This window comes from Cydia pomonella, chromosome 13, assembly GCF_033807575.1.
Source record: "Cydia pomonella isolate Wapato2018A chromosome 13, ilCydPomo1, whole genome shotgun sequence".
NCBI lineage: Eukaryota > Metazoa > Arthropoda > Insecta > Lepidoptera > Tortricidae > Cydia > Cydia pomonella.
Genome location: NC_084715.1, coordinates 19,318,024 through 19,332,639, shown reverse-complemented (window position 1 = coordinate 19,332,639; position 14,616 = coordinate 19,318,024). Strand labels below are relative to the sequence as shown.

Sequence of the window (14,616 nt, the reverse complement as noted above, 5' to 3'; positions counted from 1 at the left end):
GAGGCCAATTCAGATTCAACTTGTCACGGTTTTGACACGAACTTTCACTTCCATTTCGCATGCACCAATCAGCGTGAGCCATCTTTAAGATCGACTCAAAATTAGATCAAAACTTTTCGTTTTTTACCAAAATTTGTTTCTTAGAGAGTTGTTTAGAGTAAAATACGAGCATATCTCAATCGATCTACGCTAGTCTAATATTAGCACTACTCCTAATATAAACTAACTACAAATTATGTTTTCGGCCTTCTCTCAAATTGTCTGTTGTATGGCTTCTCATGCTTCTTACGATACACACTATCACTATCAATTACTGTTATGATTTGGAGCCAAATAAAACTGTAAATTAATGAATTACGGATTGTTCACAGCTGTATAACACGCGTTCCGGCAGCTATACAACATGATATTGATGACAGTACCTAACTCAGTGTTGACACTGTAAATAGGGAGCGTGCATGAACCGTAGGAGGCAGCACAGGAGTTGTCAGATTTTTGGCGCAAGGCGTAAATGTGATGTTTATTGTTCCGATGTAGCCCACAAGATGGCAGACCCTACTATGCACAAGAAAACACGTGACGTGTAAATGTGCATGTTTATGGTTCCGATTCAGGCCACAAGATGGCAGACCCTCCAACGCGCACAGTCTCTATACTGTGACAGATTATTACACTCTACCTACGTGGCTACCATGAGATCGGAATACGTTACTCGATATCGAGTACGTTACAGAAAATGTATGGAGAAAGTGTACAGAGCTCCAAGCGGTTACATATGGAACAAAATTTTTTAACTGGTATCACGAGTCACTAACGTTTTTACTTTATTGTTCGTCTAGTTTTCGATACGTGCCTAACTTCACACCTAAAGCGCTCTCTTTCTAACTATATAAAGAAAACTGAGCCAGAATTAATCTAGTGTCAATAGTAAAATCTCATTACTATGGAGGGAAGGAGAACAATCTATGTGTATGAAGTGTCCATCAAAATTCCTTAAATAATTTTTAACATCAATGAAAATTTTCAAATCACTGATAGTGCACTATTATTACATTATTCGGTTCAGTAGCATTTTTATTATTTTAAATAATTACTTTATCAAATTGTCTCTACAAATCTATTATTTATTTTGTTTAGTACCTAGATTTGATTATAGTACGATCAATACGGATAAGAAAGTGTGGCTGGTCTTCACATTGGGGTCTGTTTACGCATTGAATAGTCTTTTTTGCGAGTTCATAGATTTATACTTGCTACTTGCGTTTAGTGGCAAATAAACTCTCAATAAACACTGATCAATGTGTTAACATGTCCCAATGTGAAGGCCAGGCACGCTTATCCCGCAGCCATACTTATCCGTATTAGCCTTATTTACCTGATTTACATAAATAGAACATCACATCAGTAATCTTATAAAATAAAATATTGTAGTACTTTCATCAAACAATTCATTAAAATAGTTCCCTATGTATCTTTGCTTTCCATTTCAATTAGGCGGAAGTCTGTCTTGAGTAATGGTTTTCGGATGCACTAAATTGAGACAAATGATGTTATCAAAGTTTGTTAAAATGGTTATTGATCGCGATATAAATTATAAAATAAAGAGAGATAATCGTGATTAATGCAAAAAGTAGCAATGTTTATGTCTGGTAATAAAAAATAGTCTGGCAGATAAAAATAATATTTTATCGTCAAGGTACCCGGAAACCATACCTTTCACAAAAAGTGCGTTTGATACTAAAACATTCGATTTTATGAAGGCGGACCGGTCGTAAATTATAGTTCAGGAGTCCGACGTAGGTTTACTTGCGTCATTCGGTATGCCGAACTTGGAACATGGCCTCAGCACAGACAGACAATTATGTTGGTATATTTATTAATTAAAGATTTGTTGGTAAAAAATATACATTTTTGAATGGCCAAAAAATGTTCAGTACCTATTTCTTTTCCTTAAATTATACCTACGAAAAACCTGTGTAGTCATATGAAAATTAATGTATAACGACCTAAAACTTTATTCAAAATTAAACTGCACCCGTCACCGCAGAATTGGCAGTCAAATTGAAGTAGGTAATTTAAGGATCAAAGAGTAAAGTAAGTAAGTATACTTACATATATGTATTAAGGATGTAGTTTTATGTATCGATTGTAAAAAACAATGTATGGACGACAAAATTTCATTATATTAATATTTATAAGTTAATAGTTTGAAGAGCATGCATATAGGTATAAAATATAGTAACCAGTTATGAAAAATAAATTATTAAAAACAATAAACAATATAGAAAAAGTGCCTGGAAACTGTAAATCTAGATAATAAGGTTGTAAAACTATCGTCTGTCTTCCAGTCTATATTAGCAGAGCCGTAAATAAATTTGGGTAGGCGTAAATCAATTCATCAAAGATTGCCCGATATAACCGCGATAGATGTATAAATCGGTTTTATCGGACAAATATTGATTTTGGGCCGGTCATTGTGCGCCGCCGGCAGTAACTTCATCAATACGTAATATAAATTTCTATTGTAACTTACCTATCGCAACGAGTGGAGGGCTGGTGAGGGTCTAGGTAATCGGTAGTTGGCTTATACAGATATTATTGTATGGTTAACGTCTTTCCTGTAGACATCGGAAGGCTAAGAGAATCTAAAGCTTTTTTACGCTTCACGTTTACAGCCTGATACATTATTTCAGTACTTGAGACTCAAATAAGAAACCCCTGATATATATGCCTACCTGGGTCGAGGTTTTATTGTACTAGTAGTTCGCCCCGATCTGAGAACTCCCAGTTCGCCAAAAACTATATAGAGTACGTAGAGTAGATTTATAGACGTCTGGTTTAATTTTCAAAGTGATTGGATAAAAAATGTGAATATTCAAGATGGCTGCTGTTTTTTTATAATTTCATCTACGGATTTATGTTACTGATAGAATAGAATACTCTTTATTGGCACAGCTCAGTAAAATTAATTGTGTTGTATTGTATCTTTGTGTTGTTGGGTGTCCGTGATTGTAGATACTCAAATGTATAATTGCATATGATATATATGAACACTAAAATTCGCATTCTAAAATATCTTCCACATTCAAATTTATTTACGTAGGTATAATAGAGAATTATCTCTTTTTATAAAACTGCTACTTACTCGATTTCTCCAAAATATCAAAAATGAACAACGTTAATATTCAAGTTTTCACTTCTGCCGGCACTTCCGGAGTGCAACTCGTTGTTTTTTTTTTATATAACCAGCAAGCTAGTAAGTATACGAAGATAAAAGATTACCGTAATCACCTGTTGATATTGTCGGCAAACACGTGGTATGTTTGTACGTTGCCTCGCTTGACATAATATTGAGATTATCGGCCTTTGACTTTGTTGTCTTACATACGTGAAAGTATAAGTGGCTTTATTTCAAAGTGAAATTATTGATGCATCAGGTTTCATCTAGTTTGGGATCCGTTAGATATCCCGTTCATGTAAAACTTATATTTGTATGTACATACCCAATAGCACAATCGAAATAAGACAAACCTCGAAATATTTATTTTATTATTTTATACCATTTGATATTTCGGGATCTCGAGGAACCGCCGCCATCTTGGAAATTCGAGTTTTACTCTGAATCTACGTCATTAAATTCGTCACATAGTAGCTAGAGTCAGACCTAGCTATACGAGTATACTCCACTCCACGCTTATTTTAGAGCTAGTTTTACGAATAAATTATTTATCTGGAATAAATAATTTGATGCATTAATAATTTTCCAAAATTATCCAAAATATGGATATGTTCGGATAATACAAATTTTATTATTCGTATTATCCGAATAATAAAATCAGACGAATATTGCAAACCCTAGATTTGATGTAAGTAATTGTCGATGTACAGTAAATTGTCTTCGTATTTTATGATTCTTATTATCCGAATAATAAAATCGGACGGATATTGCAAACCCTAGATATAATGTAAGTAATTATCGATGGAGAGTAAATTGACTTCGTCTTTTATTATTCGTATCATCCGAATAATAAAATTGGACGGATATTGCAATCCCTAGATATGATCAAAGTTATATAAATCTTTGATATGCTGTAAGTAATTGTCGATGTAGAGTCTTCGTCTTTTTTATGTCGTTTATGAATATACGCATCAATACAGTATAGGTACTAAATTTAATAACAGTAAATTTAATAACATCAAAAGTAAATTTAATAACATCAAAATTGAATTCAGCTAGGCAAATTAATATGGCACCATTTACTGAACAATTCCTCCTACTCCTCCTCCGTCGTCCACCAAAGACGAGCACTGCATAATATCCAATCGAAAAGAGTTTAGTGTAATTTGTTAAAATATTTTCAAGAGGTTTGCGATGAAGATACGGATAAGATTACGGAATGGCAAAAATATTGAGGCAAAAAAATGACGCAGAGTAAGTTATTAAAGGATGACACACACGAGAACGGCCCGGGACCGGGCCGGGGCGCCCAACGCTTCTTTTTCTATGACACATGTTCGGGGATCTCGTGATGCTTTCTACATTTAGAAAACTGAAGTGACGATAAAGGCTTTAAGTAATAAAGTTTTTTACAACTCGTCAGTTAGCTTGGTTTCTGTACCCCTAATGCAATTTTTTTCGATAGCGTGATGTGACTACGCGTTTTTGTATGGGATTTAGAAACAGCGCGCCAAACGGGACGTTTTGGAAAATCAAATTCCCATACAAAATGAGAATTAACGCGTACGTCAGGTTTCGCTATCGAATAAATATACACTAGGGGCACTGATTCTAGAATCGCACACTTGTCAAATGTAGGGAACGATAAAATTACATTTTGCGAATTAATTATTAATTTGCATAATGTAATTAGTTACATAGGCAATTATTGCCTATGTAACTTAGATGACAAAGAAAAATAGTACCTACCTACACGAGCCCATATAAATCGATCTTGTATTAGTACAACAATACATATTCTATTATATGGAGGTCAATTGATGCTTTTATGACATTACATGCTATATAAGTAGGTAACGGCAGCGACCTATAGACTGCTAATAAGACTGCCAATTCGCCACCCGTCGGGTAAAACCAGAAGTCAAACATTATATAGGTACGGTAAAATGGAGTCAGTAGTCACAGACACTCAAACCATTCCAATTCATATCATTGTATAGGTGACACAGCTCAGGTAAGAAAGCACATCAAACATTTTTTGTAGCTATAGCAATCTATCAGATTTATATAATGTATATTCTCATTTCTTTATTAATTTTATTTTTCTTTTCCTTTTGTAAGAATTCGATATGTTTTCTGAAAGAGCTAATACTTATTTATTAATATGACACATTTTTTTTATCAAATTCATATAAAGAAAAGTAAATACTGTATGTACAAGTAATTGCATGATTTCTATAGTAATCTAAATTGTATTTTTTTCTTATTTAATGCATGTTCATTATAAGATGTTTTGAAAAGATGTGTCCCGCCGAGTTTCTTGCCAGTCCTTATTGGGATACCCTCCTCCAATTGAGGGGGCATTTAAATCTTCTCGAGGCAGGTTTAGAGCCGGTGTAGCTTTATTTGACGTTCATAAGCGAATTGTAATATACCTACCTGAATAATAAAATATCTTTATCTTAAACCTCAATAAAAAGTTACGTTTACAAGTGGTACGTAAATTTTTATACGTAAAAACAAGTCCGACCGTGTAAATTTTAGTTTTTTAATGATTACATCTCGTTTAATTTCATAATTTTGACGATAAGCACAAAATAGTGCGAAATCCCACTTCGCCCTGTAATTAGGATTATAGGGGATAGCAATAGGGTAAGTTCAGAAAATGACGCCATACATTTTCTGAACTTTCGGATTGTTAATTTCAGGTTAGCTAGCCTTGATCCGCTGTCCGTTCCCACTCTCCACTCATCCTTATGGTTCCTCTTCCGCATGATCGGTCCAGTGGTTCCGCTCCCGACCACATATCTCACACCTCTCACTTCTAGAGATTCCAGATTTTATTAACATTATAATTTGGCTACTCAGTGTTGCCACAAAAAAAATGTTTAAAAGTATAATAAAAATACTCTATGAGCAACCTGAGCCAGAAAATCAAAGTAGTAACGTTCTGAAAATATTCGCGTCCCTTCTGTCCCCGCAATCCCTTCTCACCCCATTTTACTGTAGTAACATAATATAAACAAGAATAACTATAGAAGTCTGACTAAACGTCAAAATTGACCCTTATTTGTGTAATAAACATACAAATAAATGCCCTTATCAGGATTCGAATCAGGGACCTTCTGCTTTGTAACGCACGAGATGTAAATAACTTTGATCTTATGTAGACACAAGACTTTTCACTTTAGGGGTGAAAACGTATTTAGAAGGTAAAAAACAACCTGATAAAATAAAATGTAATCGATCTTCATCAGAATTTCACTCATGTTTTCTTAAGGTATTCTAACAATTAAGTTCAATTACCGTAATAAAAGAAAACGAAAGAAATTAAAATAAAATAATACGGAAATAACGAACATCAATTTGACAGTTCAATCGATAACTTTTTTTTAAATAAAACTTTGTAAGATACGGTCCGAGTTGCGGATATTATTTGTTAACTATACAGGGTGATTATTTAGTCACCTGCAATAGTTTACGGGCTGAATATATAGGTCATATTGAGCAACTTTTACTATGGGACCAACCCCGAATTCGAGAAAAAAATTTACTCTTCCATACAAAAAGTCAAGGTCAGCCAAAATGTATGAAACAGAAAATTTTTTAGGGTTCCGTAGTCAACTAGGAACCCTTATAGTTTCGCCATGTCCGTCTGTCTGTCTATCTGTCTGTCTGTCTGTCTGTGCGAGGCTTTGCTCCGTGGTCGTTACTGCTAGAAAGCTTTTTTTAGGGTACCTTCCCTACACGTAAACTGGGGGTGAATTTTTTTTTTCGCTTCAACCCTAGAGTGTGGAGTATCGTTGGAAGGTCTTTCCAAACTAATAGGGGTTTTCAAGAAACATTTTTTGATAAAGTGAATATATTCGGAGATAATAATCGCTCCGAAACAAAAAAAAATGTGTCCCCCCCCTCTAACTTTTGAACCATAGGTCCAAAAAATATGAAAAAAATCGTGGAAGTAGAGCTTAAGAAAGAATTTAAATGAAAACTATAGCGGACATGATCAGTTTAGCTGTTTTTGAGTTATCACAAAAAGTTATCCCTTCAGAGTAAAAAGACTTACTTTAATTAGGTACTGATTATGCAAATTTGCCTATTTGTTTAACTCGGGTTAAAGGTACCGTTTCATCCCTTCGTTAACAATTTACTATACTTTAAGCTCCTGTTTAGCTTATTGTGACGGAAGAGTAACTACGGAACCCTACACTGAGCGTGGCCCGACATGCTCTTGGCCGGTTATTTTTTCGTGATTTTGGGGTTGGTCTCATAGTAAAACTTGCTCAGTATGACCTTTGACTATTACCATCCTATGAATTATTGCAGGTGAACTAAATAAACACCCTGTAGTAGAGATCGTTAAAAGTAGAATTATTTACTTTGCATAATAATCTTTGTATTTCTTTAAGTTTTGAATATATAATAAAATACGTAAAATATGGTGTTATTATTAATGATTAAACTATTATTTAATTAATTAATTATTACGTAAGTAGACTCCTAGGGTGTTTTGAGACGATGCGGTCTGACTTATTTCGGGGGTCTATTATAAACCATCAATATACCGTTGAATTACGTGTGCATAAAATTGCGGTAAATAGATAGGTATTTAAATAATTTCTAAGAAGTTGAGCGTTCTGAGTTTTTTGTGCTGTTGTGACGGCATCAGATTAACTAAGTACTTTTTTATGTTGTTATGGGGCTTACTGGTTAATATTTTTTTATGTTATGTTATGGGGCTTACTTGTCAATATTTTTTTGTTATAGGAATAATAAACTTAAAATTAGGTATTTGAACCAATAATATTTTGACAATTACGTATTAGTAATTAGTATAGCGTATGTACTTAGTCAGGTCATAAGTTCTGTCATAAGAGCTTTGACTGATAAAAAAGCTAGGTACAGATCCGTTATTATTCATACAAATAAACAATTGTACCTCTGTTATTAATATGACACTGATATTTACTGCCTTTTGTAAAGTATAATGTTTCACTTATGACCTAACTTAATACAGTCAGCAATACTATTAGCTTAGCACCTTTGCACAGAAATTTCCATACAGGGGGGGGGACTTTTATTTGCAGCTGACTACATCATTTTGACCACCAAAACCTAGTGTACTTTTAATTTATTTATTTTTTGATGTGTTTATTAATAATTTACTAATATGTAGCTGATATCGTTTTTGTGAAAAGTTTTTCTAATTCCAAATTTTCATATTGATCTTTTTTTTGTTAATAGTTTCTGGGACTTTATTGAAACCGAAAACATACATAGTAAATAACAAAAATATTATAGAATGTTACCTAATTGTAAAACTAAATAGTTATGTTAGAGATTAAAACCTGAACAAATAAAAAAATATTGGTGATCTAGCCTAGTATGTGTATTTATATTAGACTATATCATCCAGGACCATCATTAGTTTATAGGTATTTATTAATTGTGACATTTTTGTCGTTTTTATTTTTGTATTTTTGACTGCGTAATTATTACCACCTCACCCGCTTATGTTGCAAACTGTATGATATGATAGGTAAAATAGAAAAATATAGCAGCATTTCGCTAATAAGTACTAGTATACCAGTTTGCGGTGTAGGAGCACTATCAGCGGCGTCTTTGGTCCTTATCATTGAGTTACAGCCTAATCCGTCAGTCACGCTGTCCAACTCGAGTGTAGGACGCTCATGTTCGAGAACACATCTAACCGTGACACTTCATAAGCAACAGAATCAATTAAAACAAGAAATATTACTTTGCTAATCCGCGAGAAAATAACGTGCTAGTCAATCAGTACTAACCCGTTATACTTACTTGCGTATTTTTACATGCAGTTAATGTTCCCACCCTCCCACCGCTAAAATAAATATGCCAAAAGTACAAAACTCGACACGTGTTTCGCCTCTCTACGAGGCATCCTCAAGAGATGCACTGATCAGCACTGATTGACTAGCACGTTATTTTCTCGCGGATTAGCAAAGTAATATTTTTTATTTTAATTAGCATGGATTTCCGCAAAGTAACGCCGGATTCTATTTTTTTTTTCTATGAATTAGCAACAGAGTCATTAAAGCTTGGAACAACCCACAGGACATCTGGCCAAAGTGTCAATGAATTTAAGATAATAAATTAATAATCTTTAAAACTAAAAATAGTATTGGTGACAACTGGCCACTGCCTAGTCTGCTGCAAAGGTGATTTAGGAATTCAGCCATTCAAGGATTAAGCCAATCCAGATTATCTTAGCTCTCACAATCACCTTGCTGTCCTACTTGGTTGGAACGATGAAAGAGTTAAAATAATTTTCAAAATATCTTCTACAGCTTTCTGTGAAAGCTATGAAAATGGATTTAAAAAATTCAATGTACATTTTCAGTTTGTTTTTAGATCATTGTTATTTGTCGTTGTAGTTTTACGTTTGAGATTTTTCTTGAGAAAAGCACTGTATGTAGACACTTCAGTGGGACCTTTTATTTAAAGCGATTTTTCAGAATATGCCTAGTTAATTTCCCCTTTTTCAGTTCAGGGTTCAGGGTGCTGATGGGTCTACCTCGCTTGCTACTGCGACGAGCCGGGATACCACGCGCCATCTTGCGCAGCAGAACGGTCTCTATATTGCGCCGTGTACTGGCCGTTCAGGGTAGCTCATTGATATTAGTTTTTAGTCTTTCTTGCTTATAGGGTGGTTGACTGTTTAGTCGAATCAAGTTGCTCCAGAGTTGCTCAATCAAAACGATTAGTCAATCATGTTTGCTGCTGCTTGCTGTATGTACCTACTATTTATTAATTATTTGCGACAATAAATGACTTTTTATTTATTTATTTTATTTATTTCTCCTTTTAAATATATATATATATATTCTATTATTTATTTTTGTGTTGTCAATCAATTTTCCTTGCCGTATCCAGCAATGGCGTCTCGCCCTAACGGCGAAATGCCCTAATGTGGGTCGCAGAACCAAACTTGAAGATGCGGTCACACGACGCGCAATGGAGTTATTTGTTATTTTTGTGTTGTTCTAACCAAACTATAGACCCAGAGTGTGTGTGATATTTATGTTTTTTTTTCATAGTTTTTAGCTTCGCCTTAATTCGTCTCGTCAAGTAATCAAACACCTCCTTCATTATTTCAATACTCAATCATTTATTGCACATAATGGTTATACAGGTGGAATATTTATTCATATTTATATTCACATTTATATGTATACTGTCACTCAATGTCTGCCTGTCACAACATAGGGGCGTCGCAATTTTCTCACAAAAAATAGACGAACGACTATAAAAGAGCTTATGTCCGTGGAAAACACGAATCACTAAAGACACTACTCGTGGTTTCTAGAAGGAATTTGTCGCGTGCTAATGAGGAGTCTCATTTTCGTCGACCTTGTAAATGATTAATGACTCATAGATAGGAAAAACTAATCTTGTTCTTGATGAAAGTATGTACTCCGAACAGACAAAAGAACATACTTAATAATTACTGAATGTGAGCAATTAAGTCTAAAGATCGTCACTCTCCGTGATTGTTGAGGCTTTTAGGGTCCTAGCAAAATTGGTTGTTTAATACACCCGAAAAAAGGTAGTTTTTTTAAACTTCTGTATTTTTTCATATCCATATCAATTTAATTGGGAATTTAAACAGGAAGCTTAAGGTTGCACGTCTAATGTGTTCGTTTCTGGCATTTTATATATTTGACACTGTCATCTCATCACTCATCAGTGGCATTGTGTATGACGATTAAATTTTTCTGAATAAAACAGGAAAAAAAACGAAATTATGTAAAATTTCCAAAAAAACATTTGATTTTCTCCGAAATTTTACCCTAAAAGGCTTTTTTAGAACCCTAAAAGGCTCAAAATCACGAAGCGTGACTGTACCTTCGACAGGCGCCACGGTACAGTCGGCGCCCGAACATAAGTATAAGTCACTAATATAAAAAAGTAGTGTAATTATTTTTTAGAATTAGTGATCTTGTAAACTAAAAATTATTAACCCCAAAAAAATAGTTATATAATATTTTATCTTGTTTTATTGAATGAATGAATAGTTTTTTTTTCAGATTTTTCAAATCCATATTTTTGTTAGTAGTTACACATGTAGAAAAATGGTTAATAAACAAACCACGCGTCACGCGTTTATTGAACAAGCGTCAGCGACAGTCTCAGTTTCAGCTTGGGCAAAAATGCTTTCGTATGTCCGGATGTTCTCCTCTAACAGTCGGTTGGTCGCAATCCTCAACCGATTCCCGTGAAAGTTTTTGAGCTGGCTTTTGTCGATTCGTTTTTGTTTTTTTTTTTTTCAAAATGGTGGAGCCATACATCTATTGAGTTTGAGGCTATTCTCGCGAGGTCTACAGCTTACAGTGGTACTAGGTAATTGTGCGGTGGACTATATGACTCTGAACTTGTAGTAGTAATTAGTGAGCTTTGATTATCACCTAATGATACCTATAATACCCAAGGATTTTTTTGTAAATATTACGTTTATTGATAGAGACGGCCTAGAGGACCAAGTCCATTGAGATGGTGTGACCAAATATCCGCCCAGGTGGACATCACACTAAGCAACGCTTTCCACAAAGCAACCGACAGGGAGAAGTGGAGAGCTGCCATAGCGAAAATTAGCAAGCACGATCCTCAGCAGTTAGGGACCGAATAAGAAGCGATTGATAAAGTTGCAGTACCTACCTGTCCGTTGGCTTCTTAAATTTATATACTTAGTTGTAGAGCTTTTGGTATTTATCTGTTCCCGTCCGCGCAATAAACCCGCCTGCTCTATGAGTCTTTTATGAGGTATATGTCCGGGGTGCAATGCCTCTCCCTAGTGACTGAGCAACGCAGGGTAACGGATTTCTATAGACTACATTTATGTTTAGAGCTAAACACAAGTTTAAAATTGTGAAATTTATAGAAAGTATTTAACTCGCAGTTTATTATTAATTTAAAACAACAACCTTTTGTTTGTAGGAATAATAATGGAAGACTTTATGCAGATAAATATTTTACATTATGTGAAGGTATTGTGCCTTTGGACAGACGTACAAATTAATAAATACTTCTTAAACTTAAACAGAAAGTCCGGTAAATTCGGTAAAAGATCGGCACGTCAGTACTCTAGGTACCTATATATTTCTATTCACACTAATTTTATTTTCAAATCTTTCATTACAATTGTAAATACTGTACAAACAGTATATCACCTAAAACACAAGTATCGGTGAACCTTATAATTGTTATAATTCGCATTATAAATAAAGCAGAGCTAATTATTTCCTAAACATGGTAGCTAAAACTATTGCCTATTTTAGAAAATAAACTTATTTAGTATTTAAATACCTAGATCCTACCTTTTTGATTAAATGATAATACAAAATACACATGCCTATTCACACGAAAACTAAGACGTTTATTCAAACGAACTAGTACAATATAAGAACATCTTGGCATACCATGGATGCAACAAATAAATGATTATGATTAGAAGGTTACCTAAGAATAAAATTATAAATTGTTATATACATCCGAGGGTAAAGTAGCTCTATATTTTTAAGGATAGCTTAAAGTTTAATCAAAGCCGATATTCATACTTACTTAATAAAATTAAAAACAGCACGGTAAACATTTGTAATCTCCAAACGGCACACATTTTCACTAAAATAATCCTTAAATCACAATAAACAGTTAATTATTTTTCATTGTCACTAAACAGCACTATCTTGATAAATCTTAATCTAAACATCATGCACACATTTCAAAAACATTTTATCCACTGTTTCTATTTCGCCGAATATTGTTTACGTAAAATATAGACAGTTAACATCACTGTTGATAGCGTCTGCTCGCGATGGATCAACAAGACGGACTGCCGAAGGAACGCTGAAACCTGAAGAATTTTCATACGAAACGGAACAACATTTTCGCACTGCTATCTATCGAATTTGAACCTTTATAACAAATGCACATCAATGACTGATTGTTGATTTTTTACTCTGTAACCGTTTTAAAAGTCTTCGGCCAGCGCGATGAAGAATTTTCATTACATACGATACACAACGGAGCTTATCGGGGGAAGGCATTGGGTTTTTGTATCTGCACAAGGAATGGATTAAAATATTTTCTATAATTCGATAATGAATGTCGATGAAGTTAATAAATTCGTTTACAGAACACATAGTGCTACTTTACCGCACTAGTGCGATAATTAGCACATTACGTAACTATGTCGAAAATTTAAAGGGTCATATGTACTATAAAATTTAGTAGAATACATGTGTGAATAGGCAACTTCGGTCGTATTTAAATTTACCCCCACTCTTTGTGTGATTTTTAATCGTTTTTTATAGATTTATATTTATTTTTCGTAGTTTTCTCTATTGGGTTCAGAATTTATTTAGCTTTTCGCATAGGTTTGGGTGATGTATGTGCATTTACATGCGGCTTAAATCTATTTATATAGGTATATTCTTCGCTAGTTGTCATTATCTATTTTTGTGGCTAGACAATCTATAGAAGTAGGTACCTACTTAATTTGAATTTCGTATTCAGTTTTGTGCATAAATCCATTATAATTAATGATTTGTTATTTAAGCTAGTGATCACAGTGACACTTTGCATAAAAATAAATTACTATCGATATTAACTACTTTTACTATTTTCCTGTTTTAACATATTAAGATAAGAAGAGTTTAGTAGATATGTTATAATAATTATGTTGTATTATTATTTATTCCTAGTACGCTGCCCTATAATTAACTTAAATAAATAAATATTACAGGACATTATTATACAAATTAACTAAGTCCCACAGTAAACTCAATAAGGCTTCTGTTGTGGGTACTTAGACAACGATATGTATAATATATAAATACTTAAATACATAGAAAACATCCATGACTCAGGAACATATATTTGTGCTCATCTTTTGATTTGAACCCAGGACCATCGGCTTCATAGGCAGGGTCACTACCCACTAGGCCAGACCGGTCGTGAAAATATTCGAACGCCCAATTTTGTGTAATGAATACCTATCTCCACACGGAATGAATTTAGATGCTCACAATATTAGAAATAACTTCATTTGGCATATATAATTATATATTTACGGCTTCATAACACAAACACAAAAAAAGCATTAAGCGGTTCTTTATTGCGGGTATGTTTGCACCTGAGGCACTTAATTTTAACGCTTTAAAGTTGTATTTTAATAGTAGTTGTGTCCGCGACTCAGCCGGATTGGAATTAATTCGGTCTGGGAGGTCGATTCTGCTTTAACAATTTGTCATGGGGATTGGTTTTGACACGACCTTGACGATCGACACGCTACTTTCACTTCATTCTGCATTCACCAATCAGCGATCTTCAAGGTCGTAATAAAATAAGACCAAACCCGTTATCAAGCTGTTAAATCTGAATTCTCTGTCGTTTTTGTCGAT

General features: G+C 34.0%; 1 protein-coding gene across 1 annotated transcript in view; it reads right to left on the bottom strand.

Moving 5' to 3' along the window:
• LOC133524492 (lutropin-choriogonadotropic hormone receptor-like) overlaps window positions 1-13,238 on the bottom strand; it is a 59,183-nt gene extending 45,945 nt beyond the window's left edge. The window contains exon 1 of the mRNA XM_061860554.1: window positions 12,776-13,238. Within this exon, the coding sequence (XP_061716538.1) occupies window positions 12,776-12,830 (55 nt within the window). The 5' untranslated portion in view covers window positions 12,831-13,238. The remainder of the gene's footprint in view (window positions 1-12,775) is intronic.
• Between the last annotated feature and the right edge of the window lie 1,378 nt (window positions 13,239-14,616).